Here is a 27,783-nt window from a genome sequence, read left to right on the forward strand (position 1 = left end):
GATGCGGCAAGAAAAATGTATTCGGTCATAGGCTCAATTTGCAGATTCTTGAGAAGAGGCTCCCATTGGTGCCCCCTGCAGTGTATTCAAATCTAAAATAAGCTTGTTTAATTCACGTCGATCGCTGTCATTTGTCTTTGACGACTGAGTCGACTGCAGTTCTGCAGTTCTGCACACCGATAGACCAGTTTCCTATGGTTCAATCAACGGCTGATTTCCATCTTCCCATTACCTGGATATAAAACCAGAATGGAAGAGTCCTCAACTCCGTTAGTAACACACTAGGCGACAAGTATCTACGGACTACAGACTACGGCCCCCAATATCCGAGCGATATTCGTTGTTCATGCACAAAAAAGGGGGCAACCCTCCCTCCGTCCTTCTAGTTGGATCTAATGTCCGACAGATCCCAGAGAATCGAGAGTACGGCGGTACGTCGGTACCTTTTGTCATCCAAACACAAGCTCGGGAGAAATGAACGAGAAAAAAAAAAGCGAGAAGCAAAACAGGCTCAACGAGCCTCCAAATCAGCGTCTGTGATGAACAAGGCCTTGGCAGACGGAGAAGAAAAGTGGATGATAGGACCCCGAGAGCCAACAACAACCCGAAAAAAACAGGGCATAAGAACGAGCTAAGATAGTAGGTAGTGCAAGTGAGAACTCAGAAGTTGCGGAATGACTGATGTGTAGATACTAGATACTGTGGATGGGGGGGGGTTTTTCTCTCGTTCCTGGCTTTCAGTTTTTGGAGCGCATGGTCTCATAACTCATAGACTACGGAGTATCAAGAGTCATAGTCATAGGTGCTACCTAGGACACTAGGTTGTGTATACTATCTAGACTAGAAACCTGGTATGGTTTTGATGGGGATTTTGAAGGTCTGGGGTCGACCCCGTCCAATTCTACCAAGTTCCAAGTACCACCTCGGACTAGTTAGATAGGCACCTAGGTATTCTGGGTTGGTTGTTGGCTGGGCTTCTTTACCTAGTTGTGCTGTGAGTCTGCGACTCGGTGTTACTTGATGGTACCTTTTTTTTTTTTTTTGCTTAGGTAGGTAGGTAGGTAGGTAGGTAGGTAGTGTTAGATAGTTGTCAGTTGAGCTGGCTGGACGGAAGCTGCCGGATATCTGGTGCCACGTTTATAGATGTTTTTTTTTATATCGTTCTGTGGGAGCCATTCCTGGTTTTTGTTTGTTTGCTGCTGTACATAGGTACATAGGTACCAGTAGTACGAGAGTGCATTGTAATGGGATGGTTGTGGTTGGTACCTCGGGCATTGTACCTCGTACGTACATAGTAGAAACGCATCTCGATGTCCTTGGACTACACCGTGCAGAGCTTGATTGCTCAAGCCAAGCCAACACACAGAAAAACAGTTTTCTTTCAAACTCCCAATGCCTGGCACATCTGTACCGACTACGGAGTACATCACACATACAGTAATATGCTGTCAAACCTAGAAAACGGGCGCTCGGAGGTTTTTTTTTTTTTTTTTAGGTTTTTTTTTTTCCCTTTCCTTGCCTGCTTGGACTCCATCATGCCATTTCCTCAACCCAGGTTCAAGGTCTGGAGCACTGTAGTACTGTAGAACTATCCACTCTCCAGATCTCAACAAATTGGCAGCACCGCATGGCGTTGAGTGAAAGAGCAAGTGCACTGCAGTGCAGACTAGACTAGCCAACAGCAGAATTTATTGCTTAGATAGTCTCTCGATGGACCGTTCGTACTTCACGGTACGGGACTACAACATGGAGTGAGGAGTATCGAGTATGCTACCGCTGTTACAGCTTGCCAGCAACGAGCAAGATCTTCAGTCAGTCAAAAATCCAACTCACATCTCGCGCCTTGAGGGGTGGATAATCTGATAATACTACGGAGACTCGGAGTAAATACTAACTCATGAAATGCTCCAGATCAAGCCATGATGACGTTGGAGACACGGACTATCAACACCGTTAGTGCACTGGGCAGCGCCAGTGCGCCACTACCGGTTGGCAGCGAGCTTGCAAACCTTCATGTTTTGATTTGAAAGGGAAAGAAAGTTTCTACTTCCAGGCGATGGCTTCGGTTATGACAGCTTGACAAGTTACTGGGGGTGAGGGCTAGTATGTACGTAGTACCTACTGGACTCTGTACAAGGTAGTAGTGGTTTATAGTGTTGTCTATCGCTTTCTGGGGCTGTATGGAATATAGAATATGGCTGGCCGATGAGGGTCTTCAGCCGGGGACGGCCGATGGGTATAACCTATGGTACAGAATTGCGAATATATGGGACTTGGACGGCTACGCTACGAGTAATAGGTGATAGAAGCTCAATGATGGATGAGCGGGACAGGAGGGAGGTACCGGAGGTACTCCAGGTGAAAAAGAGAAGTTGATTGTTGGGACTCGGAAAACCAACAAAGGTATTGAGTTGAGGGCCATGAGGTTACGGGTCCTCTGTTTGATGCATCCGGAATGGGGACTCGGGAATGACAGACTGGCAGAGTCCGGTCCACTGTCCACCGTTCCGCTAGGTTGATGCAGATAGGCACTCGAGGCTTTCCCGATGTTGCTAATAATGTGTAGGAAGCTAGAAAGAAGTACCTTAGATGGTTCCGGGAGTCCACGAGACGGGCGATGCTTGCGGAGGAAAAAAAAAAAAAAAAGGCACAAAAGGGGATGGACGATGATCAACCTTAAAACTCTCACTGGAACATCGTTGACATCAGTGAATCCATGTCGCCGTAATCATGAGATGTTTATATGCGGATTCTTGAATGCCATTGGTGTTGAGTGGCAGATCAGACGGGTTATACTTCTGATCGGCAGAATTGGCTTGGTTGGTTGATGGCTGGTTGAAATGCCGATATAATGCAGCATGCACAGGCATCTATAATCGTACACGACGTACAGTAATCTATTTGTGGACAGACAGATTATGATCCATGGGCATTGCATTGGGCTGTCTGATCGACTGTGTAATTAGATTCTGATCCATATGTCATCTCTATCTAAGATATTATTGATATTGTTGATATCTTGGTTATGCAGAGCACAATTCAAATGACATTATTGATAACTGGACTATCGAACTGCAAAAATCTGCATTCTGGAACCATAACTTGGAGGGTTTTTTTTTTTTTTTGTTTTTTTTCTCTCCCTTTTTCTTGCATATTCGACTTCAGTCATTCTGCTGCCATTGGGGATGATGGATTATTATTTTTTTTCCCACAAAGCAAAGTACCTGATAATGGACCCACCAACAGTACCATAGATAGTAACAGCAGCTAATATTTAGGACGGTACTAAGTAGTACAAAGTAAGTAGCTCCAGTCACCAGATTGGAACCTGTGATTCGTTCTGGAAGATTAGCGAAATTTTGTCTCCAAGCTACTAAGGTACGGAGTAGCTTGGCTACGGCCCAACAGTCTACACAGTATGTGAGAGTGAGACAGTAAGACTTACTACGTACAGAGTAGACACCAAACTTCACAAGACTAATCCACGATCAGTCCCACTCCCCAAGCAAAAATGTTGGAGGATCAGCTTCAAGGTCTGGACTCTGCACCTGTCTACACTTTACAGTAATGATGGTAAGAAGAAGCTGAGGATCCGCCCCCAGTTGTTTCACGACACAAGCATCTACCAGGTTTTGTCTCAACTTGCAGGAGTCGATCAGAGAGCCAAAAAGTTCAAACATAGTCTGTATCAAGTCTGTGGGTTCCTCATTATTTGGCAAGATCCTAGTACAGGATTGAAGGCGGTAGCTTAGTCTACTCGAGTCAGATTTATGCCAAGCGATCGGTGATTTCCGCTAAAAATTTGTGAATGTTTGCGACTCGATGGCGGATGCAGGTCAAAAGAGAATCTTCAATTATCAGTACGGAGGAGTCACTGTCATCGAATGCAATCGCTAACAGGGGACAGGCTCCAGGCTCCAAATCCTGACAAATCTGGGTGGTCATCTCTGCGGACATAAGGAAAGAAAGAAAAGAAAAGGAAAGGAAAAACTCAAAAAAAAAACCCTCCCATCGAGTCACAAAGCAGCAAGTCAAGCGTCGCACAACTAGACAGATGCCAATTGTACTTCGTACATACATACTCTGGACGCACATCGCCACATTCGTGGTCATGATGTCCCCCTAAAGTAGTCCCTACGTACACCCTGCAGCCGTAAACAGCAACATACATACTTTACTACTGGGAGTAAGTATCTGACCTGCATTCAATATGTTTCCCCTAAGGCTGCAAACAGCAAAGCCTACCCGAGTTAGGGATGTCGATCCTTACGCCGGATCGAGCTGTGGCATGCTGGGCGACAGGTAAACAATTGAACATTGAACAACCTCCGCCTCCCCCTTGCAAGGAGAATGAGCTTTTCCTACAGCCCTTTCTCTCCACCCTCCCCTTATTTAGTGTAGATACTAGATAGACTGTACTCCGGAGTAGACGCTCATTCCTCCGAAAATGCGACAACTGACAAGTAAACCCGAAAACAACTCTATGCACTTCGAGAGCTGTCGCGCTGTTGATCCGATTAGACACGCAGTGGCTTGCCCACTTTTTGAAGCAAGGAAAGAAATATGGAGGAAGGCATGTTCATCTGCTCTGGGTGTCGCTGCTGGTAGGTTTTTTGTTTTCTCTCTTCTCTTTTCTTTTTTTTTTCCCCTTCCCTTGAAGAAACAGCAGGGGAGTAACCAAACATCTCCCTTGGGAGGACCTTTGTTATCTGGGTATTAGTCAGCAGTTCGGGAGCTCATAGGTTGCCTAGGGTGGAATCACACTGGCTACCTAGCGACGAGTTGGAAGATATTTTGATCCAGGTCCATGGGGAATTGGCCATTTATACCCACCCGCAGAGGCAGATTGATCGATGGATGAGACGATAGATCGTTTTGGTCGAGGAGATATTTTCCTCGAAATAAATGGATCGCTGGACTATCGACTATCTATCTATCTATCCATCTATCCATCTATCTAGTATCGACTCTTTTTAGATAGATAAAAGGTAATGTACCTTGAATCTGGGACCAAGATACACTCACTAGTCACAACAGTCTACACACGGATGTAATAGTATGGATGAATAGTAATTGCTCACGCACCAGGAACACTAACCAGGAGGCTAACCACTAATCCATAGTTAGTTTCATCCATGTTATTCTAGCCTAACATCGACCATGGACCAAGTGGGTTCGAGTGGGTTTCTGGTGACGGGAAGATTTGCATCAGTGGCCGATTGGGCTGGGTTAGGTGCTTTTTTAGTGATTGTGGCTCAGCTAATTTCCTGGGAACATTAATCGTGATGATGTGTTGGTTTTGGATTGAGAATTTGAGATCCTTAGAGGGTAGGGACAATTTGATGAAGTTGGATAGGATGGAAAGAAAAGCAGACGACGGCGATGTACCTCGATAAATTTTAGTCGAGATAGTACCTACTAGTAGCTGGCTAAGGTGACAAGTTCCAGGAGTACATAAACAACCAAATATCGAGTTTATCTCCAATTCCAGCGCTGATTAGTGTACTCCATCGAGTCTGATGGAACCAAAACTGGGAAACCCAGACAGCTAACATCACAATTCCAAGTTTTCAAAGAAATTAGGAGTGTCGACGGAGGTACTAGCTTTGTAGTAGTACTAAGGTACCGTTGGGATAGGTTCCTGGTCAATAATAATAATAATAATATCATCATCATCAATTAACGCCTTTTCCACTGCCTCAGAGATGCTTGCTTGTCTCCTCCTATACTATAAGACAAACCTCATTCTCTCCACGCGACGCCAAACCACCAGACGAGAATCATATATTGATATCATGTTGCTATTACTGGCAGGAATATTAACTATCTATCGTTCATTAGGGAGTCCTGATCTGTCGAGTGTAAGATAGGTACCTAGAGAGGGGGTAAGATAACACAGAAAATACACCCAAACAATTTTACTGAATACCTCAGGTACCTAAGGTACCTATCCAACAGCTTGCATAGGTTAGTAGATAGACAGATACAGACTTCTCTCGTTGCTAGCAGGGGGGGGAAACGCTTTTGTATAATCTAGGTCGCTTTCGGGATCGCTTTAACTCAGCCTCGTCTTCTTCTCATCGCTGACAACAGGAATTCTTCTTATCGGCCGTCTCTGTCTGTGTCTCCCTGCCTCATCTCCCGTTTCCGGATTCGAGCCCTGGCGGGGGGTCCACGGCCGTTGAATCAACGCATCGTTTACAGTAAGAATTATTATGGGAAAAATAAAAATAAAATGGGTTAGGGAGAAAAAAAAAAAGAAAGATTGACTTTACTAGTAATAATGAACTGCTGTCGAAAAGAGTGTGATTGAACTTGTCTTCCTGCCTAATCAAATAGGACCTTAGTATCTGGACTTGCTTCCTATCTCACAGCACAGTCAGTCAACAACTACTTACTACGTTGCTTGCTGTGTATCTCTCCCCTCGTTCTTTTCTTCTTTCTTCTCCATCTTTGACCTCCCATTTCTTCATCCCCATCCTTCCGTCGTTCACTTACTTCTAACCTACTTTACCTTACGACTCACCTACCTACCTGCCTACCCAGCTTCCACAGCTTCTTCCTCCCTCCCCCCCGCCCTCCTCCTTCTTCCTCCTCTCTCTCCCTCTCTTCCTCATCTTCTGTTCTATCTTTTGGTGTTTCATTTCCCCTGTTCTCCTTCTTTAAATCATAGAAGCTTCGTCTGTCCGTGAAAATTCCCCCTACATTCATTACCTCCTTTATCATCGAAGCTTCTCTCGCTATCCAATCACCCGATTGATTCCGCACCCTGGCTTCGGTCGTGAGATTTTCTCTCCCGTGGTAGGCAGCGTCAATCGCGCCTTCGGGATCTCGTTCAGAAGTCCCTCCAATTCCAGCCCAACGATCCATCAGATCCGATTTCCTCTCTTCTTGTATCATCCGACTTCTGGTTGACGGCAACGCTTCCTTCCAAATTTGACGGGGAAAGGATAAAGAGAAGAAGAACCAAAAAAAAAAAAAAAAACAGAATTATGGCTCCTCCGCCGCGCTTGCGCATTTTATCAGGTTCGTACAGTCTCAGCTACGGGTTGAATCCTTCGAACAGTTGCATCATTTTCGACTATGAGTTTCTCTCACAATTTCTCTCGGAAATCAACCTGTCCGGGATTTTTGAAGCAATCTCCGCGACATCCGCAGCAGTCCACAATGAGCAAAAAGCTAACTCGAGCTTGTTTAGTCGGCAGCAATGCTATCTCGGCGTTCCTTTCGTGGCGGCTCCAGGCAACGACTTCCTGCGATGTAACATTGGTTTGGAAATCTGGCTTTGAGTCGGTATCTCAATACGGAGTTTCTTTCAAGTATGCTCTCTCGTCCCAGCCGGTTTCTCTATCCGTTTCGGCTCGGTTTCTGACACGAGATGATGATTTAGATCGAAACAGTTCGGCAATGAACGCTTCAAACCCCGCCATGGTACGTCTGCTCTTCCTTGCTCTTCGGCCTTGCTTTCAATTTTACTAATCTGCTCGTCTTTGTGCTACAGTTGTCCGCGCTCCCGAAGAAGCAGCCTCCCGAGAGAACGCCTACGACTATGTCCTTTTGTGCGTTAAGGCACTACCGGATGTTTACGACCTTGCAGCCGTCATAGAATCTGTCGTCACCCCCCAGCATACGTGCATTCTCGTGAATACAACCAATACGCTTGGCGTGGAGTCTCAGCTGGAGCAGCGGTTCCCTACTAATGTTGTCCTTTCCCTCGTTTCAGGCGTGGAGATTTCGCAGACTGGGGCCAGCGAGTTTGAACATTTGAACTCCTCAGATATCTGGGTTGGTGCAACAAACAAGAATTCTAACATCCCGTCGTCTATCCAAAATGACATGGCGGCTGCTCTAGCGATGACATTGAGCTCAGGACAGGTCAATTGCAAGGTATCTAACAACATCAGGCAGGAACAGTTTGAACGCATGATAGGGTGAGTTGTTGTGCTAGAATCTTGGTCAACTCGCGCTTTTCACTGACTCCTCTCTTCCTTTAGACCGATCGCGTTTCAGCCGGCGAGTGTTATGTTTGAGACTTCAAACCATGCCCAGCTCTTAGAGAAAATTGGGGTTCGACAACTGGTGACGGGACTCATCGAGGAGCTCATTGATCTCGCAAAATCACAGGGATGCTCATTCCCAAGCGATTTTGCTCAGAAAACGATCGAGAAAATGACCGCCAACGAATCAGCCAGCACAATGTACCAGGATTTCCAGTCACGGCGTCCTATGGAGATCGAAACGTATCTCGGGTCCCCGATCAAGCTGGCCACCGAGTCAGGCGTGCGAGTCCCACGCATTGAAACCCTTTATGCTGCACTCCACCACATCAACACGCAAAACCTCAACAACAAAACCCGCACCAACGAGTCGTCCCCTCCTCCCGTATTAGCCCAACCGCCACCAAGAATGTCCTCTGCGCCTCCTCCCAGAAATGGTCCTATGCGTCCCCACCCGGGTGGGAGAACAAGCTCCGGCATGATGATGCCGCCTGGACGCCGCGGACCTCCTATGCCTATGCCGGGAATGTCAAGGCCACCCAGCGCACAACCTATCCCTCAGTCAGCCAGATTGCCCCCTCGCGAGCCATCCCTCGAGGGACTGGAGGAGTTCAGCCATCTTGTCGTATATGATGACGTTGCGGAAGGAGGAGTGCCCCACCAGAATGGCAGCAATGGCGTTCACGATATGCTACCGGGGCCTCCCCCTGCGGGTGCAGAGCTGGCCATCAGAGAGCGGGAACTAGCGCTCCGCCAGCGGGAGCTGCAGCTTCGGGAGCAAGAGATGGGCATGCGCCGTGGTCCCCCCCGAAGGGCACCTCCTCCCAGAGCACCAGCGTTTGATGAGGACGACGAAGATGACTACTTCGATCCAATGGATACCAGTTTGGTTCCCCAGATCAACCCGGATAATGTGGACATGATGAGCATTACCTCGCGGAGGACAAGAAAGGCTCCCAGTGCCAGCCAGTTCCGCAAGAATCCCGAGATCAACCTTAACGGCAGACCGCAATCCTCCTTCAGCCGATACCTACCGGGAAGGAAGCGCGCCAGCGATCGAATCATGCAAGAGATTCCCGGTCTGCATGACTCGCTTATGGACAACCCCATGATGGCGTACTCGTCTAATCGGTACGGAGCTGTCGACCGCAATCAGATGCAGGCTGGGTCCCGTGCGAACTCCATGACAGCCAGCAGAATGGGCGATTACCCGCCGCACCCCTACCCGCAGAGCAGGAGAAACAGCCAGTCTCCTGCAACTCCGTACGGTAACTCTGGCCCGCGGATGGGTCGGCCTCCAACTGCTCAAGATCAGAGTCATGGCCCGCCTGGTCCTCACGGCGGTCATCCGTCCCCTCCGGGAAACATGCGAGCGCCTGTCCCGAGATATCCTCCCGGACAAGGCAATGCGGTAGGTCCGCAGCAAGTTGAGCAACATTATGGGGTGAGCAACCCGCATCCCGCCAAGGGCACTCCCAAGCATAGAAGTCTGACTGGAAGTGCGAGCGCCAGCGCGGAGAGTGGTGATAGCGGGGCCAGTGCGAACCTTGACTCTGAGGCTTCTGCCCATAGCAGCCAGATCAGCCTCGGTGGTCAACAGGCCGTGATGCCCGTCCGTTGAGCGAGGAGTCTTATCATTTTGTATCCATGATTCTCCCTCGATCGGTTGTTGAGCTTTCCTTCGCATTTTCTTTCTTCTTTTCTCCTTTCAACATTGCATGGCTTTCGGTTCGTGTTTTGTCACCTACAGCTGGGGTCGGTGTCTTCCCTAGTTGGAGATACCCCATATCGATATTTCCAGATGCTCATCAACGACCGAGGGGTTTTACACTCTTATAATACTCTTTTGCTCGCTGCTTTACATATACACAAGGGACATAGGGGAAAAATCTTTTCTCGTTTCACCATGCTTTTTATCTCGGGGTCTTGGAGTGGTGGGGCGTGTGTCTGCGTTTTGTGTGCTTTGATCTCCTGACCTCTTTTCCTACCGCACTTTGATAATGACAACGAGTCCTGAACTCGACCTTGCCATCGCGTTTCGACTTGTCGCAGTTATACCATTCCAAATAACAAGTTCCAATCACTCGGCCACGCATTCCATTTTCTTCTTTTGCATGACAGTCACTGTTGTACACTACCCGAACCGGCGCATCATTCCTTGCGAGAACCTCTGCACGTCCTTTCGATCATCTTACCATCCTTTCTCTTTTCTTTACTCTTCTCTTCTTTTTCTTTGTTCTTCCCTGCATTCCCTTCTTTTGTTTTATTTAGATTTTCCTTTCATCTGTACTGTGTTTTTTTTATGGACTCTGCCAAGGTCCAGCAGCTCTTGTCGTTTGCACATTCGCGGTCTGGGTTCTGGCGCAGAGAGGGAAAAGAGCAGGGTCTGATTCATCCGGTTGATTAATCGACTTAATTTGGCCGAGTCCGCATCTTCGCACGATCACGAGGGAAGGTAGGTCGTCCCCTTTGTGAGGACTCTCGTCATTCGGCTTCACCTGTGCCATTGACCAATGCATGAGAGCTTAGGGGCACATGATTGATAGAAGTTTATCCTGCCATGTCGCGATGAGTGTTTCGAATAATTCACATGTTTGCATAAATCAACGGAGATTGTGAATCACAGCTGCATTTTCACACCCATTAGTAGCCTTGAATCGTCTGCGTCATGACCAAAGAGCACGTAGCAAATGTAGCAGTGATCCAGGATTGCCGATGCGGAGTTATCCCTGCTGTTCGTCACGTGACATATCTGTTAAACACTGACATAAACAAAACAAAGAAGCTGCTTTCCCTCTCCACTTCGCTCCAACAAACCATTAACAACTCAATTGGGCCAGGGCGAGTAGGCCAACCTCGCAGCAAACAGCACACTGAAAACTCAATAGCTTCCCTTTGACATAGCCAGCACCACCTCAACCCTACGGGGGAAAAAAAGAAAAAGAAAAAGAAAAGACAAAAAGAAGAGAAAAAACCACAATGCCTCAACCACACTATCAACAACACCACCCCTCCCAATCCTACCCCCGACACTCCATCCTCCCCACCTCGGCCACGTCCTCCACATCCACAGGAGGCAGCGCCAGCATGTCCGCGGCCAAGACACGGCAGTACGCGCACCTGCACGCGCAGCTGGAACAGCTGAATGCGCAGCTGGCGGACACGCAGAACCTGCTACGCATGACGGCGGTGCAGGCGGAGGATATGCGGTTTCTGGGCGGGTATGTCGGGGCGCTGTTTATGGGGTCGGCGAAGGTATTGGGTGAGGAGGGGGTTAAGGGGGGGATGGCCGGTGGTACCGGTGGTGGTGGTGATAAAAATAAGGGGAGGGAGGGTGTGGTGAAGGTTGAGGATGAAATGGAGATGAGAGGGGAGGGGGAGTGAAGTGGGTGAGGGAGCCTTAGGGAGGTGAGTTTTGTTTGTTTTTTTTTCCCCCTCTCTCTTTTTATTGGGGTTTGGTTGCTAACGCGTTGTCTAGCTAGGTTTATCTCGTTTGTGTCTGGGATTTCTATGGGGTGTGGATTTTGGATTCGTCCGGTTCAGTCCTCCTCGCCCTCTACAACGAAACCGCCGAGGATGATGGCTGGCTCGTCGATATTGTGGTGCTCGTAACTGTGGATAGGTTAGAGATGGGTTTTGTGCGCTGGGGCTGGGGCTGGAGGTCCAGGACGAAGGCTTACCTGAGTGTGCCTACACCTCCGGCTTCAAGGATCAATGCCGTTTCCGAGAGAGGCTTCCCGATCCAGCGCATGGCGAACGCGCGCAGAATATGGCCGTGTGCGACGATGAGGACGTCCGACTTGTGACCTGCTGAGCTACCGAAGCCCTTGCTATGGTACTTTTCTCTGATGTCGGCGATCAAGCCGTCGAGGCGCCGGATGACATCTTCGGGGGTTCTGGATGGAACAGCATGTGTGAGTGGATGTTGGGCTTCGAGGTTGCTGAGAGTTATGGGCTTCGCGAGATATGAAGGGAAGACTCACTCTCCACCAGGACAGCCCTCAGTCCAAATATCCCAAGGCCCCTGGCCGTTTTTTTCGCGCAACTCCCTGATCTGTTTGCTCGTCAAGCCTTCATACTCTCCATAGTCCCACTCCCGGATCGCGTCGGTGATCTCCACGTGGGCTTCCGTCCGGATGGGTTCCTCGTTCTCGGGCTTCCTGCGCTCGTTCCAGGGGAGTCTTTCTCTGCAGCCAATCTGTAAAAGCTCGAGAGTGCGTTGTGCGCGATGGCGAGGGGATACGTAGCTGGTTTGGTCAATGTTAGCCTTGGTTGCAACTTTTCCGTCGTTGTGTCTTCCGTCTTGTCTTTCGCCGATTTGGGTGATTTCTCTAAATAGGACATTCGGGAGAGGAAGAAATAAAATAAATAAAAATAGGACTTACATATGGACCAGGTTCTTGGGAACAATCAATCGATCGTTACCAAGCAGCGCTTTCCCCGTGGCCTTGATCCGCTTCTCGCCGTTGGCCGTCAGCGGCAGGTCAGTGACACCGGTGTGTCGTCCATTGAGGGACCATTCAGTCTCGCCGTGGCGGATGATGAAGCAGCGAGGCGTCATCGTCCTGTACGAATATAGCGGTATCCTTCAGCTGGGTATGTGGGGGAAATTGCGTCTGCGGGATTGTCGGCCGGTGGTCACTGTAATGTGAAGGACTAGAAATTAAGAATGTCGTGGGTGAGGGGTGAGTCTTATTATTGTAGAGCAGAGCCTTTTGCGTCATTTGCTCTCTGATAGTAGCTTATCGGGCTTGGCTATGCCGCTTGTGTTTATGTCTTGGGTTCTCGGTGTACTTTAACTTAGTGGGTAGTTTGTTATTATTTGGGAATTACTTAGGCAAGATTATATAAGATGCTGTGTACAGGAGTATGTGACACGGTGCAGTGATTAGAATTGGCTATTACTGAACAGCTGATCGCACTTGTACTTGATGGGATGGGGGCTATGTTGACTCGGCTGGTGACTGTCTGCTTTTCTCCCTGGGATCTTGTCGCAGCTAGACTGTGGTGTCTACTTCTCATCCTCGATTCGGTGTGTGACTTGGAAGGGGTTTTACTGGCTTTATTTATAATCTGTATAAGTGCCATCTTTGCCGCGGGGAATCTGGGGGGCGACTTCGGTCCCTGTTGGATATGGACTGTCTCTTAGATAGATCGTGGATGACCCCTCCGCCCCTTAGCGGAAATATATTGTTGTAGGTAGTTGAGGGACTCATCCTTACATAAACATTGGTAACCACGATATTGGTCTAACGATGCAGGCCGCGATGCACAACGGAGTGGGGCATGGGACATGCATATGCATGACTTCTACGGAGTACTGATGGACATTTATGACTTATGAGTCGATTGGTGGACCTGCTTGCAGGATGATTATAAAAGTTGAAAGTGAGTGCCCAATATACAATCAAATATCCAGGACATCAAACAAGAAATCCTCGATGGTCTAACGGTCATGATTTCCGCTTGTCACTCGAATGAGAACGAGCGCGGGAGACCAGGGTTCGACTCCCTGTCGGGGAGATTTCCTTTTTTCATATTTTTTTCTTTCTTTTTTCTGTCCAATATTTATTTTTGGCGGATCCACCACCTATATATATACCCCGTGCTTCCAATAATCGGCCCATATGTGACATATCATGCAATTGAAGAAAACATGTATACTGCACCCGTTCCATCATTCTGCTACGCTGCCCCCATCATGTAATTCGGGAACGGACCTGTCAACTGTCGAAGGAGACATGTCAATTGTCAACACAGCGAGGCACATACTATGGAGCATCCTATCACATGACCCGCTCCATCATAAGCGAGATCCAATATTAGTGGGCCATTGATATCAGTGACGAATATTGTTGCACGTCTATAACATACGGAGTAAAACCTCTCTACACACTCGAAAGGTAGCGGAAGACCGACAGACATCGTTTCAGTCTTGCTGTCAGCTGCCCCTGACCGTCAGGTTGCATATTCCCTGCCGCCCAGTGTGCTCTCGCATCTGGCACTCGACTGAGTCAAGACAGAGGGGCTGGCCTTCTCACCCTCCCAAGGAGACCAATATGCCTAGAAATGTTAGGAAAAACCCCCGAGATGTGTCAAAGCTCTCGGGGAAACCACTGGTTGAAACCATAGAACCCTCACATATTTTGAACCCCACCCAGGACGGATGGGTTACCTCAACAGATCTGAAAGAAGGAGAGCTTTCCTTTACCCCCGAGGTCATCGAGGACATGACGCTGTTTCTCTTGGAAAATCCCAACCTGAACTCGAGCCATTTATTTCGTGCAGATATTCTCTACGACAGTCGGGGTATCTTGAGTACCCCACATGCGAAGGAGATATCATTCGCAGAATCCGGCAATATTGACACGAACGATTGCCCTAAGCCCGGTGATTCTGCGGAGCCCCTTCCAGCGAGAGACGTGCCCGGGTTCGAGCTAACAAGGACCATTGTGAGGAGATTGATTCCTAGAAACAAGAACCTGGATCGGCCCCTGGAACAGACCTGTCATTTCTACGAGGGAGAGGAGTTTCTTCCCGCATCTGCTCGCACGCAAGATGCGCATGGTAACCAAGATGAAACCGAGGCCACGGTATCACGCAAACGCTTCTTGGTCGTGTACGTGCCGCACGTCTCGTCCAAGGAGGACATGCCCTGGTATCATCCCCTGCTGCGCTCACTGGCCTTCCTGTACGACTTCACCTACAACAACAATGTAGAATCAGCCGAAGCAAAGCATGGCTCGGGAACGATGTCCGTACATTTCCTGCCGTACGAAGGAGAGCCGATTCAGAATCGGCTGGAGCGTACCTTGCTCGCTCTTCTGAGCACTCAAATCCGGCTCGCTCGTCAAACACGCCTCACGGAGAAGCCTGAAGGAGGCAACTACAATCCGAACAAGGATAACGTGATTCCAAGGCATCTGGTTCAAGACACGTATGCGCGCCTGAAACTGAAGTACGCAGCTGATCTATGTAAGAACTGGGTCGAAGAGACGGAACCGAACAAGCACGTTTTCGAGGACCTCTCGATTACGGCCTTCCTCATTGAGCTATGGAGGAGTATGTATGGAGCTGTACCCGCTGATGAGAGGGGTTCAGCCCCCGGCGAAAAGGAAGACCATGACCCGAAATTCCCGGGGTTTGTGGATGTTGCTTGTGGAAACGGGCTGCTTGTCTATGTCCTGCTCTCAGAGGGATACCATGGGTGGGGGTTTGACGCCCGTCGCCGAAAGACCTGGAATACCTTTCCACCCTCGATTCAAGAGCGGCTCAAAGAGGAAATTTACATCCCGAAGCCATTTGCAGACGTATCCACAGAGTTGGATCTGGACATTGGTATCAAGACCCATACCGGGATGTTCTCGGAGAATACCTTTATCATCTCAAATCATGCCGATGAACTGACAGTTTGGACGCCGCTGATGGCTGCGCTCTCAAACCCGGCATCTCCACTTCCGTTCATCTCAATCCCCTGCTGCTCCCATTCGCTCTCTGGCGCCAGACATCGCTATCCTCCTCCCCGGCCTAAGAGAAAGGAGGAAGTCGATCGTCCAGACGCTGAGGTGGAACAAAATCCGCAACCGGCTACCGGAGACCTAAAGGCGCTTCGAGCCGCCAAACAACAGGAGCAGACCGACGCGGGGATGTTGAATTCCATGTATGGCTCCCTGACTGCCAAGACGATGGGCATTGCCGAAGAGGTTGGATACGACGTGGAAAAGACCTTGTTACGGATTCCTAGTACAAGGAACATGGGTGTGATTGGCGGCCGTAGACGGATAACACAGGAGTGGGGATCTAGAGTCAATACTGCACAGATCTCGCCTACGGCTGATGGTGGAGCTCATGATGCCAATGTCGACGGGGTTACTGAAAAGGCCACGGCGGTCGTTCAGCGCGAATGTGCCCGCGAAGGAGGAGTCGGGCTTGCAGCGAAAATTTGGATAGAACGTGCTAAGGGTCTCCACAAGGGACAGGGGAAGGGCAACCAACCAACTCATTGAAGTGACTATTTGCAATTCCGATAATATGTGAGGCACTGAAGCAGCAGCAGAGGGCACCAGGATTTTTGCGCATATAAAACCCAAATTCAAGTCTCAAGATCTTGTCCAGTTACAAGCTTCTTGGCTTCGGAGGTTGAGCGAGCACTGGGCCTTGATCACACCACTCGGCTTTGCCATTGTCTCACCGAAGGGTCTGTTCGGTTCAAGGTCGGACGCAAGTAGAGGCCGGCATGATGGATTGCATTATCATGGCCACCTTGTGCTGGACCACCCTCCCAGCTCGCTCCCGGGGCCCTGGGACTCTGAGTACTTTCTTCCCATACGAGCCCCACGGGGTCCAGCAGAAGCGGGGAGGCCGACTCAGTATTGCCGAAGTTTCTCCATGTTTGATGATGATCATTGCTTTGATGTCCAAAAAGGCATTGAGATACTATGACTTCATGCACGGCATGATCCGAAATGCGCTGCACTCTCTCCACACCTTGCTTCTCCGGCTTGAGGATATTTCCCCCGCGGGATAGCCATGGGGAAATGGTCTCCTGGGTTGACTGCAGGGAGCAGGCAAGGGATATAAAACCCTTGGATGTCAGGAACTATAGACTTAGAGTAATCATTGTTCGGGCGCACTCCCTCTGGTAGTTCTATTCCTGGCACATTCCTTCGTTATAGCTGTCTCGTCGCTGCTGCTCCCTGCAGCCCTCTTCGGCCTCAAGGCCGCTGCTTTGAACAATGGCCTAGCCCAAACACCACAGATGGGATGGCTGAGTCGGTCCAAACCAAACCAAGTCTAAGTTGAATGCATAGAAGCTTACATCTTCTCCCCCGTGCGTAGAACACTTGGGACTCCTTCGCCTGTGACGTGAATGAGACCGTCATCCTCGATGCCGCCGAGAAAATCGTCTCTCTGGGTTTCAAGAAATCTCGGATGTGGTCCTGGGCGACTGCTGGTCCGCCGGCCGTAACACGTCTGGCTACCTGATCGTCAATTCGGCCAAATTTCCCAATGGCATTGCCGAGCTCGCCGACAGGATCCACGACATAGGGTTGAAGATTGGTATCTACTCTAGTGCCGGGTCCTTGACTTGCTCTGGCTATGCCGGGTCCCTGGGGCTACGAGGAGAAGGATGCCACGCTCTGGGCAAGCTGGGGGGTGAGTCAGCCCTGTTTTTGTCTGTGACAGACGATATGGTCGCGGGCGGGGAGACTGCCTCGCAGTCCAACCTGACCGCGTTGTGCGGGGCGCGCGAGATGTTTGCGAAGCCGTCGTCGTCGTCGTCGTCGTCGTCGTCGAAGGAGCTGATGGGGTCGAAGGTTGGGACGGTGCAGCTTAGTGGGACGGTGCGGGCGCATGTGAAGCCCCATGGTGTGGCGATGTTGCGGCTGCGGGCCCGTGAGCAGAGGGATGAGTTATAGTTGGAGCATGGTTATGAAGTGCGTGTGCGTGTGATATTATAGAATACATTGGGAGGCTACCTAGTGTTGGTTCTTCTATCTAGTCTATTAACATAATACTAAATCATGAGTTGTGAGTGGAAATCTCGAGATATCGTAGATACAAGGTTTATAAGTGAGCCGGGAGTGGAGCTATACACAGCCATCTCGCGTGGCGAGAGAGAAGCCGACTCTTTCCGTCTGCCGTGCACATTTAGTGTAGAAAACAAGAGCCGAACGCCCGCCAAAAAAGAAACCACTGCCGAGAATGAACGGGACTCGCGAAAGAGCACTTTTAATCTGCTCATGTAGCAAAGGGGAACGACTAGCCTCGGTGACCAAGACGTAGTCCGGTTGAGGATGGACAGATTCAGATATTATGAGACGTTCAAAGAGCACTGCCGGTGGGATCTGTCTCGCGCGTAGGAGAATGACCTGAACCCTTCGCAGAGCCGCTGGACGCGCTAGCCGATGCCGACGCTTTAGCTTGCGCACTTGCTGCTCGCAGCGCCGAGGCCCTCTGGGCCGCCGCATCAGCAGCGAGGGACTTGGCCGCGGCCGCGGCGGCGCTGTCGCGAATGCGCTTCATTCTTTCCGTCCGACCTTCGCCGGGGAGACTGCCCCAGACCGGCTCAATAGAGTCTGCCCGCCAATTCGCCCGATGGCTGGAGAGGATGCCATTTCTGGCCGTGATAGGATTGATGGGGGTGCCGCCTGCACCGGCTTCGCCCCACATGCGGACGCGCTGGAGTTTGCGTAGCTTTGCTAGTCCGTAGACGCAGACGACGGCGGTGATGGCGAAACAGGTCACCGAGACAGCGCCGAATCCAGCATCGGATTCTTCGATGAAATTCTTCAAGTTCATGCCGTATAGAGCGGAGAAGAGGGTACCTGTCGCGAGCCCGAGGGTTCCGATACTGAACTTGAGGTCGAGTAACATGAGAGAGTTACGGTTCGCGTCGAGGATGGCTTTTACACTGTAAAAGGTTAGAATTCTGCGTTTTCAGGCTGAGCGAGAACATAGGGGGGGAACATTGGGCCTTACACTTCCTCAGTGTTACGAATGCTGGTCACCAGGTTCCCGCTGGCTTGGACAATCTCGTCGCAGACTTTGTGGTAGGATTCCAAGAGCATCTCAACCTCCTGATGGTCGTCCTCCTCCCGTTCAACACCATTCGCGCGCTCAGTCAAATACATTGCAGTCAGGTCATCGTCTGCCTCCAGAAGATCGTCGATGGCGTCTCGCACCAACCGAGCTTTCTGCTCAAAGGTACCCAGTTTCTTGGAATAGATAAGGAGATGGCGCAGCTTATCCCGATCGATGTCCTCTTCCAGAGCGCGGAGAACGCGTACCACCGGCTCCCTCACGCCATTGAATTCCTCCTCCAGACCAGCAGTAACGCTAATCAGCACTGCTTCCAAAGCACGGAACTCATAAGGCAATGCGCCAGCACCCTGCGTCTGTTTCTGCCGTAGTTTTCCTTCCAGATCATACACAAATAATGACTGCATGTACGAATCGGTAGAGCCATAGGCATCGAACACGAGGACCCGGTCATGCTTGATAAGCACACGCAGGTGCAGGAGGTTAATGAGGATCGCGCTCGGCCGGACAAGGATATGCGGCAGCGTCGAAGAATCAATCTTGCGAAGATCGCGCGGAAGAAGCCCGTACTGCAACCTGGATTTTAGCTCCTTTCCAACCCCAATCTCGAGCCTAGTGGAGACACCAACCTTTGCGATCAGCTCGCTTTTCTTGAACTCCCCGTTCACGAGGGTCACGTTTCCGTTGTTGTCAAACTCCGTGCAGCGCAGTCGCGGTTCATTTGTGGCTTTCGCGGCCAGTCCTCGGCCGATGTTGAATCCTCCTTCCGTGCCATCGTCAATCAGCGCGGGCCCGCCGCTGCGGTTGAGCTTGCTATCCGTAGCCGGTTTGCTACGTCTCAGCTCAAAAAGCCTGCGTAGGAGAGGGCGGCTTTTGGTAGTAACAGATCGCGAGTGAAGGGTATTTGCGAAGGGAACGATCGAAGGCGAGCGGATGCTTTGAGGCTGATCGAACGAAAGACGAGATCGCGACGTGCTGTGACTTCTCGCCGACACACACGGGATCGTGAAAATACTAGCTTGAACAGTCGCGCGGCATGGTCCCGTTTCAGAATATATTTTGTTCGGAGAGGCGCTTGGGGCAGCATTGCAGGGGGCTTGTCTCGATGTGTGTAGCCTCCTTCGAACAGAGTGAGTGCATGCTGATAAGCTCGGTGCGCAGAACTCGGACTGAGACCGCAGGAATCGAAGAAGGGACGCTGAAGGGGCCGACGGTTTCAAATGCGATGGTGATGGCATCTCTGGCGGCCTTAAAAAGCCGTCGACCAGAGTGATGAGCCGTCTCTTCACTTGGTTGTTTTGCGTCTGATAAGCGATGGGTTCATCAGTTATCTTTTTTCTGACCTGGGTTGAGTTGTTCCCGCAGGGGGATAAGGATCTCGGGTTAATAATGTTCCGTATACTTCTCACCACCGAGTGATTTATCTCCACCAATCTCTCAGCAGGTTATGTCCATTGGGAATGGGCTTAGGATAACAGTGCTCCGGAGTTCAGGGGTTCATTCTGTGGCCTACTTGTGAAGGGTTGGTATGTAGACGAAGCGATTGATGAGCATTCGATACTGCCACTGTCAAATACTTGCTGCCTGTGAGAATGTACAAAGGGTGAATGATCTGGCAAGGACTTGAGAAGATAGTCTCCTAGAAGCAGGTCTGAAGCTACACATCGCTCTCCAGTATCCACCCTCTAGCTCAAAGACCTTTATGTGGGGGGACGATTGGAACCATATCTTCTTAAAACAAGAAACAGATATGCCATGGAATGCGAGGTATCAACGAAACAAAAAGTCTATCCAGACATGCCGCCTAGAAAAACACAGTAAACAGGATGATCAAGGACAAATAGGGATAATAGAAGCACTGCCAGGTGATCACCAATCATCGTCATCGTCCTTTTCGTCGTCTTTATCACAGGTTAGAAACATCGCCAAGCGAGGTATAAGGGGCAAGTGGTTGGTAAAACTTACCGCTGCCGCTAACTTTCTGTTTTCTCTTCGCAAGAGCATCTTGCAAAGCGCCTGCCAGACCTCCTTGAGCAGCAGCACCACCGCCGCCTGGTGTCGGTGCAGACGATTCAGCGGCGGATCCCGGGACGAGAGCGGCGCTTCGATCTTTCTTGTCTGAATCCTTGACTTTCCGTAAACCTCCACCTCCCTTGCCTCCAGACGCTCTGATAGCAGCCAAGAGATCGCCCCGATCCCCAGCTGGCTGAGGCAAATGTGGAGCCGCACCGCCTGGGGGTGGAGGGGGTGGGGGAGGAGGGGCAAAGCCACCAGGAGCTGGCGGAGGAGGTGGAGGAGGTGGTGGACCTCCGCTTGATGGGGGTGGCGGGGGCCGCGGAGGAGGGACGTGTGACACAGGAGGTGGAGGTGGAGGCGGCGGCGGTGGAATGCTCGCCGAAGGTGGTGGGGGAGGAGGAGGAGGTGGAGGGGGAGGCACAGCACTGGCCGCTGGCGGAGGAGGGATTGGCCGTGAAGCAGCAGGCACTGGCGGAGGCGGAGGGGGGGATGAGATGGGATTTCGAGCTGGCGGTGGAGGCGGAGGACCTGCTGCTGAAGTCGGGGCATGGGGAACTTTGGGTGGAAGTTGCGGCGGAGTAGCAGGGCTTCGCGGAGGAGGCGGAGGAGGCCCTGGAGGGGCCGGGCTACGACTAGGTGGTGCGGGGGGAGCAGATACCTTGCGTTCCCCATGGAAAGGCGGAGGAACACCGAACCGAAATCCGCCGCCATCCTCCATCGGGTTCTTGGGAGGCCGAGGGGGCGGAGGTGGACCGGGAGTCGCGCCAGACATGGCTCTCTGCCGGCCAGGGAGGGGAGGGCTAACGACATGGGCGAGTTTACCAGCATCTGCAAGAGGAGGAGGTGCACGGAATCTGGGTCTTGGCGGTGATGGTTCACGAGCTGGTGCAGGGGTTGGTTCCTCTTCCGCTTCAGGGCGGACTTTTCGAGATGGCGGAGGTGGCGGAGGCGCGCCCCTTCGACTGCCTGCACTGTTCCCGGTATTCTGTGGACTGATCGCAGTCATTTTCAGTGCGGGAGGGCCGGAGGGAGGCGGGGGAGGAGGCGGGGCCTTGCCTCGCTTCTGCTCTTCAGAAGGCGTAGAGTCGGCCTCGTTCCCTTGTCTCTGTTCAATATACGCCTTGATGAAATCGGAATTCTCCGCAATCTGATCTTCTGTAATTCCCATCTGGAGCAGTTCGTCCAGGAGCCCCTTCCATGATGGATCACTTGTATCAAAGGGCAACTCTTTGCGGGAAGCACTGGGGGGCCGAGACGCCGGAGCTAACTGCGTAGGAGGCGCGTAGGGTGCTGCAGCAGGTGCCGCCGGTGGTGGTGGTGGTGCGCTCGATCCCGACGCTGACCGATGGCCTAGTAAACTACCGAACAGCGATCGTCCCACGCCTGATTTTCCACTGACAACAGGCGCAGGGCCTTGGCCTCTGGTTGATGCGAACGGTGTCTGACGGGTTTCCTTGCTTGCATGCTTCTCCCGCTCGTGGACCTTCTTGATGAAAGTTTTGGCCTCCTTTTCGTCGGCGAAAGAGAAACCCGCCGGGCAGTCTTCGAGTTCGAATGTGTGGAAGAACGTGCGATCCTGGTTGTATGAAAAATTGTCGTAGATCTCTTGGTCCCAAATCACACCTCTTCCGGCGGGCTACACTCGAACATGGTCGCAAAGATCAGCAATTGTATTTTTGCGTGGTACTACGCGGTAGAAGTTGCAAGATGACCACTCACCGAGACATCCACTAGCTTCAGCCAAAACGTCCGCCCGACCAGGTCGTTCGCGAGCACTGCGGCACCCTGCAATCCTGTGTATGTCCATCGATGGGGATCCGGGTACGCGACATATAGCCGCGCAACCCCTACAGCAAGAATTTTGTTGGAAGGTTTTGGAACATTCCGCTTCACAGTTTCCTTGTCGGCGTCACTAAGGATAGATGGCATGATGGATCACGAGGGAATCGGAGACGAGGTGATAGCGGGGAAAATTGAATGGCACGGGAGACACGGATGACTAGTATTCAAGTTGTCTGTCGCGAACACATTGCACGAGATATAGTATGGTCACCCCAGAGGGAAGCAAATTGCGTTTGCGTCTAGAGCACCGGTGGCTTGTCGTAGGACGAGAAGGGGTGCGAATATGTCCAATTCTCCAGCTCGGAAGAGACTGTACAATCCAAATGCAAGGGAAAGAGGCTGGAAAGATCAGAGCTTTGTATAATCAGAGTAAAAAAAAGAAGAGCGACAGGAGTTGTCGAGTAGGAAGTGATGGAAGGTTGGGAGCATGAATAGTTGCAGGTAGCAACTTAGGTGGTGAAGTTCGGTCAGTTTGGTGGTTACCTACACACTACTAGGTCGTAGGTGGGGAACTACCTATCTACTGGTAGTCTGGTACATAGCACGGGGAGAACCACTCCTAACACTACTAAGCCACACTCAATGATGATGATGGTGAATTATCTACTCGCCTCTCTCATTATATCAATCAATATCAATTGATTTCCTACGTGCTTACATGGTTTCAATACACTTGGTAGAGGACTATGAATATGGCGAATACTTCATCTGAAGAATCCCTCACTGGAGAAAGGGAAATGTCTGCTTAAGAGAACGGTACTTAACTACTCCATACTCCAACGGTAGGATATAGATACATCACCTGAGATTCTCAATATCCAAAAAGATCACCCATTTGTAAAGAATATCGGATACTCTCAGATCAAATACTCGATCTTCGCACCCATTATCCTTCTAGATACAGGCAAAGTGGTCTCGTGGACTGGTTGAAGTATACCAGCAACGACGTCATCCCGCCTGGCTAAGAAAAGGCTCGAGTATAAATGACTGCTGTTGGCTTCTCTTACTCTCTCTTGGATCTCTAAAGGCCCATCAGGAAAATAAATACACCTCTATCTGTTACCTATCTGCGAATTCAAAAGTCATTACACACCTCATCTAGTTCATCATGCCCGTCATCCCGTCAGACACTTCCAACTTCCCCTCGGTGCAGGGCAGCAATAGCACCCAGAGCAACGAGTCCTTCAAGGGAGAGCATGAGCAGAAGAAGGCTACTGCCTCTGATCTTCTTTCAAAGGGACCTCAGATTCCCGATAGTAAGCAACAAATACACATAGAACCGCAGGCGATGTATCATCTCGTTGACGATAGCATAGACATGCCTCCCAAAGCCTCGAGGGAAGAGATTGAGCAGCGCATGAAGGAGTTGAACAAGTAGAACCACTGATCTTTGTGTATGCTATGCATCATATTGTATGATCCTTTATGAGACGGCCTTGATTCCACTTTTGCTTCCGTTGCATTACGAGTGTTGTCCTATTGATGCATTACGTTCTCAAACATTCGAAGTAATTTCTTCCAGTATCCTCTAACCTCTATAGGAGATTAGATATAGAGTTAACATGTCCCTTGGATTTTTGTATCTGCATCTTCATATTATTAGAAAGGGTACGCAATACGATGCGCCAACACCCTTGCTAGGCCACTAGAAGCAGGAAAGAATTCTACACAGTATATAGGCGCCAAACTTAAGTGAGGTACTGACCTAGTGAAGACTCGAGAACTCTGTGGGGTACTAGATAGTTTCCTTGACATCGATTTCGAAAAAAATAATAATAATAGTACTACCTGCTCTTCCTGCTCTTAACTTACATTTTACACCTCTCACATTGAGCGATGCTTGTATAAAGAAGTCACGTTACTCCCAAACGAAATCAACATGTGCTAGCCAAAAATGGTAAGAGCAGCTATCGTCCTTATCACATAAATTACATCATAGTCACCTGACTGCGCGTCCTCCTCTACTGCTCGATTACTTCAAGATACAGCATTTGTCGCGTCAAAAGGCTCCTCATGCCTCCTGAACGCGCCAATGTCCCGGTGAAGCTGTCCTTGCCTCTGGTAAGTAATCCACAGAGCAAAAATGGCAGCTATACTCGGATGCTGACGACCCTATAAATAGCAATACCAGCAGGACATCTTCACCGAACTGCGCACCGAAGATGAGCTTGTTATCCTTGCCCGGGGCTTGGGCCTGTTACGTCTGGTGACAAATTTACTACACTTTTATGATGCCGCAGGCAACAATCTTGTCCTAGTCGTTGGGGCTGATGCTCGCGAGAATGAATGGATCGGTGAAGGTACGTAGAGCATGCAATTCTCATTGTCAGGAGTCGCAATGCTCACTTCTCAGGCAGCCCTGGCAGAGCATTATGCCATTAGCAAAACATTCATGGCTAGGGGCCTCAAGGTGATCAACACCGAGAGAGCTACAGTGTCCATGCGGTACGTACTTCTGCCTAGCAGGCTGATCTGATACCAACAACAGTCTAGGGAGAAGATCTATGCAGAAGGTGGTATCCTGAGTGTAACATCCAGAATACTCGTCGTGGATCTATTGTCAAGTAGGACAGGGCTCTTTATTGGTACTTGGATCTTCTACTAATTCAGCTTCAGAACTTCTCGATCCGGAAAAGATTACGGGCATGGTTGTGCTACACGCAGAGAAGTACAGTCCATTACCGTTTGACACACGCGATTGGATACTAAAGGGCTTTAGGATCATAGCAACTTCACTTGAAGCCTTCATCATTCGCGTGTACCGACAGAACAATAAGCTCGGTTTTCTCAAGGCCTTTTCCGATTCCCCAGAGCCGTTCACAACTGGATTCGCTCCGCTAGCGAATTCCCTGCGTAACCTTTTCCTTAGGAAAACGTCGTTATGGCCACGCTTCCATGTCACTGTTGCGGAGTCCCTAGAAGGAAACAGGAAGGCTGAAGTGATTGAGCTTGAGGTGCCGATGACTGACAAAATGCGCGAAATCCAGAATGCCGTGCTCGAATGTGTGGAAATTAGTATTGCAGAGTTGAAAAAAGCAAATACCGGAATTGACATGGCCGACTGGACATTGGATAGCGCATTGCATAGGAGCTTTGACATTGCGATCAGGCGTCAGCTTGATCCCATGTGGCATCTCGTTGGTTTCAGGACGAGACAGATTGTCAGCGACCTTTCTGATCTTCGAGCCATCCTTCAGTACGTCGTAACTCTCCAATCTCCTCCTGTGTGGTTTAGTTCTTGCTCTGTATGTGTTCTGATCTCTCTAGCGCTTTACTTACGTACGATGCGGTTTCCTTCGTGAAATACCTGGATACCATCGTAACGGCACATTCCCCTCCCCCTGGCTCGACAAGACATAATCACTCTCCTTGGCTTTTCCTCGACGCGGCTCATGGGCTATTTCAAACTGCTAAGTCAAGGGTATATGAAGGAAAGATTACCAGCGATGCGACTCGTACTGCATCGGGCTCTCTCCCTTCGACTCTCCGACCCGTCTTAGAGGAACAGCCAAAATGGGCAGTCCTCGCCGAGATTCTGGAAGAGATCGAACAAGATTCTTATCTGAATCCCATGCATGCGGATGATTCTAATAGTACTGTCTTGATTATGTGTACTGATCAAAGAACTTGTCGGCAGCTCAGAGAGTACCTTGGCACAATGCATGCCAGGATTGACAAGAATGAGGAAGACAATACGGAACATAATGATGGCTTTCAAGACAACAGACCTTCCGCGCAAGTCATGCTACGGAGAAGATTGCGTGAATACCTTGATTGGAAAACATCGTTGTCAAACGTGAACAAAAATCTTTCTTCCAAATCAGACGCAGACACACAGGCCATAAAAGGTCAAGAGTCTCCAAGAACCACGGGCCAACGAGCTCCTCCGAACAAAAGACGTCGAGTAAGAGGTGGAGGGGCTGCATCTTCAGCCCCAGCGCGTGTGCCAAATGCAAGCGTCCAGACTGACACCGAATTACCGGGTGAGGTGACCAGCTTACTAAATGAACTACAACCTACCGATGTTGAAGAAATACAGAAAGAGGAGATCATCATTGATGACTTGGAGGATATGGATAACTTCTTCGAGTTGTATGATATGGACGATCTGGTCATAGTACATCCCTACGACGGGGACATGGATGAACAGATATTGGACGAAGTACGGCCACGGTACATCATCATGTACGAACCTGAGCCTGCATTCATTCGACGGGTAGAGGTTTACCGTAGCTCTCATGTGGGAAGGAATGTGCGAGTATACTTCATCTACTACGGGGGCTCTGTGGAAGAACAGCGTTATTTGAGTGCAGTACGACGGGAGAAAGATTCCTTTACGAAGCTCATCAAAGAGAAAGGGGTGAGCCAATCTCTCATTACTTTTTCCCATTTATGATGTAAAACTGACATTGCAACGCCAGAGCATGGCTGTCACTCTCACTCATGATAAGAGCCAAGAGGATCCTCAGGAGCTATTCCTTCGAACCGTTAACACACGCATTGCCGGAGGAGGCCGTTTGGCCGCAACCGCATCACCTCCTCGAGTAGTCGTGGACGTTCGAGAATTCAGAAGCGCTCTCCCGTCCCTTCTACATGGCAATAACATGGTCATTGTTCCGTGCCAGTTGACAGTTGGCGACTATATTCTGACCCCGGACATCTGCGTCGAGCGGAAATCAGTCCGCGATCTCATTGCCTCCCTGAAAAATGGCCGCCTCTACAACCAAGCTGAGACGATGCTCCAGCATTACAAGAATCCACTCCTGCTGATCGAATTCGATCAGAACAAATCGTTCACCTTCGATGCCTTTGCATCCTCATCAATGCCAGGCACATCCTTTCTCACTGACTATGGGTTCTCCTCCTCTGGAACAGGGACAACCACGCTGTCAGCGAGCAGCTCCCTCATGAATCCATCCACTCCCAAATCCGCCCAGCATCTCCTCGTCCTCCTCACCCTTACTTTCCCCCGACTGAAGATCGTCTGGTCTTCTTCCCCATATCAAACCGCAGAGATTTTCGCTGAGTTGAAGAAGAATAACCCAGAGCCGGATCCAATTCGCGCCGTCCAGATCGGCCTGGACATGGATATCGCCGCGTCGTCACATCCAGGCGACGTCATGGCAGCCGCGGGTATCGAACATCGTACATTCAATGCCCTGCCTCAGGACATGCTGCGCGCAGTCCCCGGGGTCACGCCCAAGGTCCTCGAGCGCCTGATCCTTGAAACAGGGAACATCAATGAGATTGCAAATATGGACGTTGAACAGCTTGATCCTCTGGTCGGGAGGGAGGCCGCGCGGAAGATTGTCGGTTTCTTCCGTAAAAGTGTGTTTGAAACCGGCTGAGTCTACCAACCTACAGTGGGCCTGTATACAACTAGTAG

General features: G+C 50.3%; 8 protein-coding genes and 1 non-coding gene across 9 annotated transcripts, besides 10 other annotated features; 6 read left to right on the forward strand and 3 right to left on the reverse strand.

Moving 5' to 3' along the window:
* The first annotated feature begins 1,046 nt into the window (after positions 1-1,046).
* Positions 1,047-1,076: a microsatellite.
* Positions 1,047-1,077: a microsatellite.
* A 399-nt stretch (positions 1,078-1,476) lies between these two features.
* Positions 1,477-1,507: a microsatellite.
* Positions 1,508-3,957: 2,450 nt separating this feature from the next.
* Positions 3,958-3,988: a microsatellite.
* Positions 3,989-4,925: 937 nt separating this feature from the next.
* Positions 4,926-4,959: a microsatellite.
* Positions 4,926-4,960: a microsatellite.
* Positions 4,961-7,407: 2,447 nt separating this feature from the next.
* Positions 7,408-9,618, forward strand: ACLA_097860 (ketopantoate reductase family protein; the record flags this gene model as incomplete). The annotated part of the gene is made up of 3 exons (XM_001270270.1): positions 7,408-7,435; positions 7,502-7,931; positions 7,995-9,618. 3 exons carry the CDS (start codon positions 7,408-7,410, stop codon positions 9,616-9,618), a joined length of 2,082 nt encoding a protein of 693 aa, XP_001270271.1.
* Positions 9,619-11,536: 1,918 nt separating this feature from the next.
* ACLA_097870 (histidine phosphatase family protein) lies at positions 11,537-12,558 on the reverse strand (the record flags this gene model as incomplete). Its single annotated transcript, XM_001270271.1, has 4 exons — positions 11,537-11,609; positions 11,678-11,893; positions 11,981-12,244; positions 12,383-12,558. 4 exons carry the CDS (start codon positions 12,556-12,558, stop codon positions 11,537-11,539), a joined length of 729 nt encoding a protein of 242 aa, XP_001270272.1.
* Positions 12,559-13,432: 874 nt separating this feature from the next.
* ACLA_097880 lies at positions 13,433-13,520 on the forward strand. The gene has a single exon. It is a non-coding gene; the product is annotated as a tRNA-Asp (tRNA).
* A 536-nt stretch (positions 13,521-14,056) lies between these two features.
* On the forward strand, positions 14,057-16,003 carry trm44 (tRNA (uracil) methyltransferase; the record flags this gene model as incomplete). The annotated part of the gene is made up of 1 exon (XM_001270272.1): positions 14,057-16,003. The coding sequence occupies one exon, from the start codon at positions 14,057-14,059 to the stop codon at positions 16,001-16,003; it is 1,947 nt and encodes a 648-aa protein (XP_001270273.1).
* Positions 16,004-16,251: 248 nt separating this feature from the next.
* Positions 16,252-17,416, forward strand: ACLA_097900 (uncharacterized protein; the record flags this gene model as incomplete). Its single annotated transcript, XM_001270273.1, has 2 exons — positions 16,252-16,387; positions 16,872-17,416. The coding sequence occupies 2 exons, from the start codon at positions 16,252-16,254 to the stop codon at positions 17,414-17,416; spliced, it is 681 nt and encodes a 226-aa protein (XP_001270274.1).
* Positions 17,265-17,292: a microsatellite.
* Positions 17,265-17,293: a microsatellite.
* A 406-nt stretch (positions 17,417-17,822) lies between the features above and the next one.
* On the reverse strand, positions 17,823-19,777 carry ACLA_097910 (CorA family magnesium transporter; the record flags this gene model as incomplete). Its single annotated transcript, XM_001270274.1, has 2 exons — positions 17,823-18,411; positions 18,480-19,777. 2 exons carry the CDS (start codon positions 19,775-19,777, stop codon positions 17,823-17,825), a joined length of 1,887 nt encoding a protein of 628 aa, XP_001270275.1.
* A 631-nt stretch (positions 19,778-20,408) lies between these two features.
* Positions 20,409-22,484, reverse strand: ACLA_097920 (WASP family protein; the record flags this gene model as incomplete). Its single annotated transcript, XM_001270275.1, has 3 exons — positions 20,409-20,440; positions 20,505-22,191; positions 22,275-22,484. The coding sequence occupies 3 exons, from the start codon at positions 22,482-22,484 to the stop codon at positions 20,409-20,411; spliced, it is 1,929 nt and encodes a 642-aa protein (XP_001270276.1).
* Positions 20,819-20,929: a mobile genetic element.
* Positions 20,945-20,973: a microsatellite.
* A 1,021-nt stretch (positions 22,485-23,505) lies between the features above and the next one.
* Positions 23,506-23,775, forward strand: ACLA_097930 (uncharacterized protein; the record flags this gene model as incomplete). Its single annotated transcript, XM_001270276.1, has 2 exons — positions 23,506-23,653; positions 23,714-23,775. The coding sequence occupies 2 exons, from the start codon at positions 23,506-23,508 to the stop codon at positions 23,773-23,775; spliced, it is 210 nt and encodes a 69-aa protein (XP_001270277.1).
* Positions 23,776-24,410: 635 nt separating this feature from the next.
* On the forward strand, positions 24,411-27,745 carry ACLA_097940 (ssDNA endodeoxyribonuclease RAD1; the record flags this gene model as incomplete). The annotated part of the gene is made up of 8 exons (XM_001270277.1): positions 24,411-24,458; positions 24,520-24,697; positions 24,755-24,842; positions 24,891-24,961; positions 25,014-25,065; positions 25,117-25,593; positions 25,665-26,757; positions 26,819-27,745. 8 exons carry the CDS (start codon positions 24,411-24,413, stop codon positions 27,743-27,745), a joined length of 2,934 nt encoding a protein of 977 aa, XP_001270278.1.
* Positions 27,746-27,783: the final 38 nt, after the last annotated feature.

Source organism: Aspergillus clavatus, genomic scaffold, assembly GCF_000002715.2.
Source record: "Aspergillus clavatus NRRL 1 1099423829804 genomic scaffold, whole genome shotgun sequence".
In the NCBI taxonomy this organism is placed as follows: domain Eukaryota; kingdom Fungi; phylum Ascomycota; class Eurotiomycetes; order Eurotiales; family Aspergillaceae; genus Aspergillus; species Aspergillus clavatus.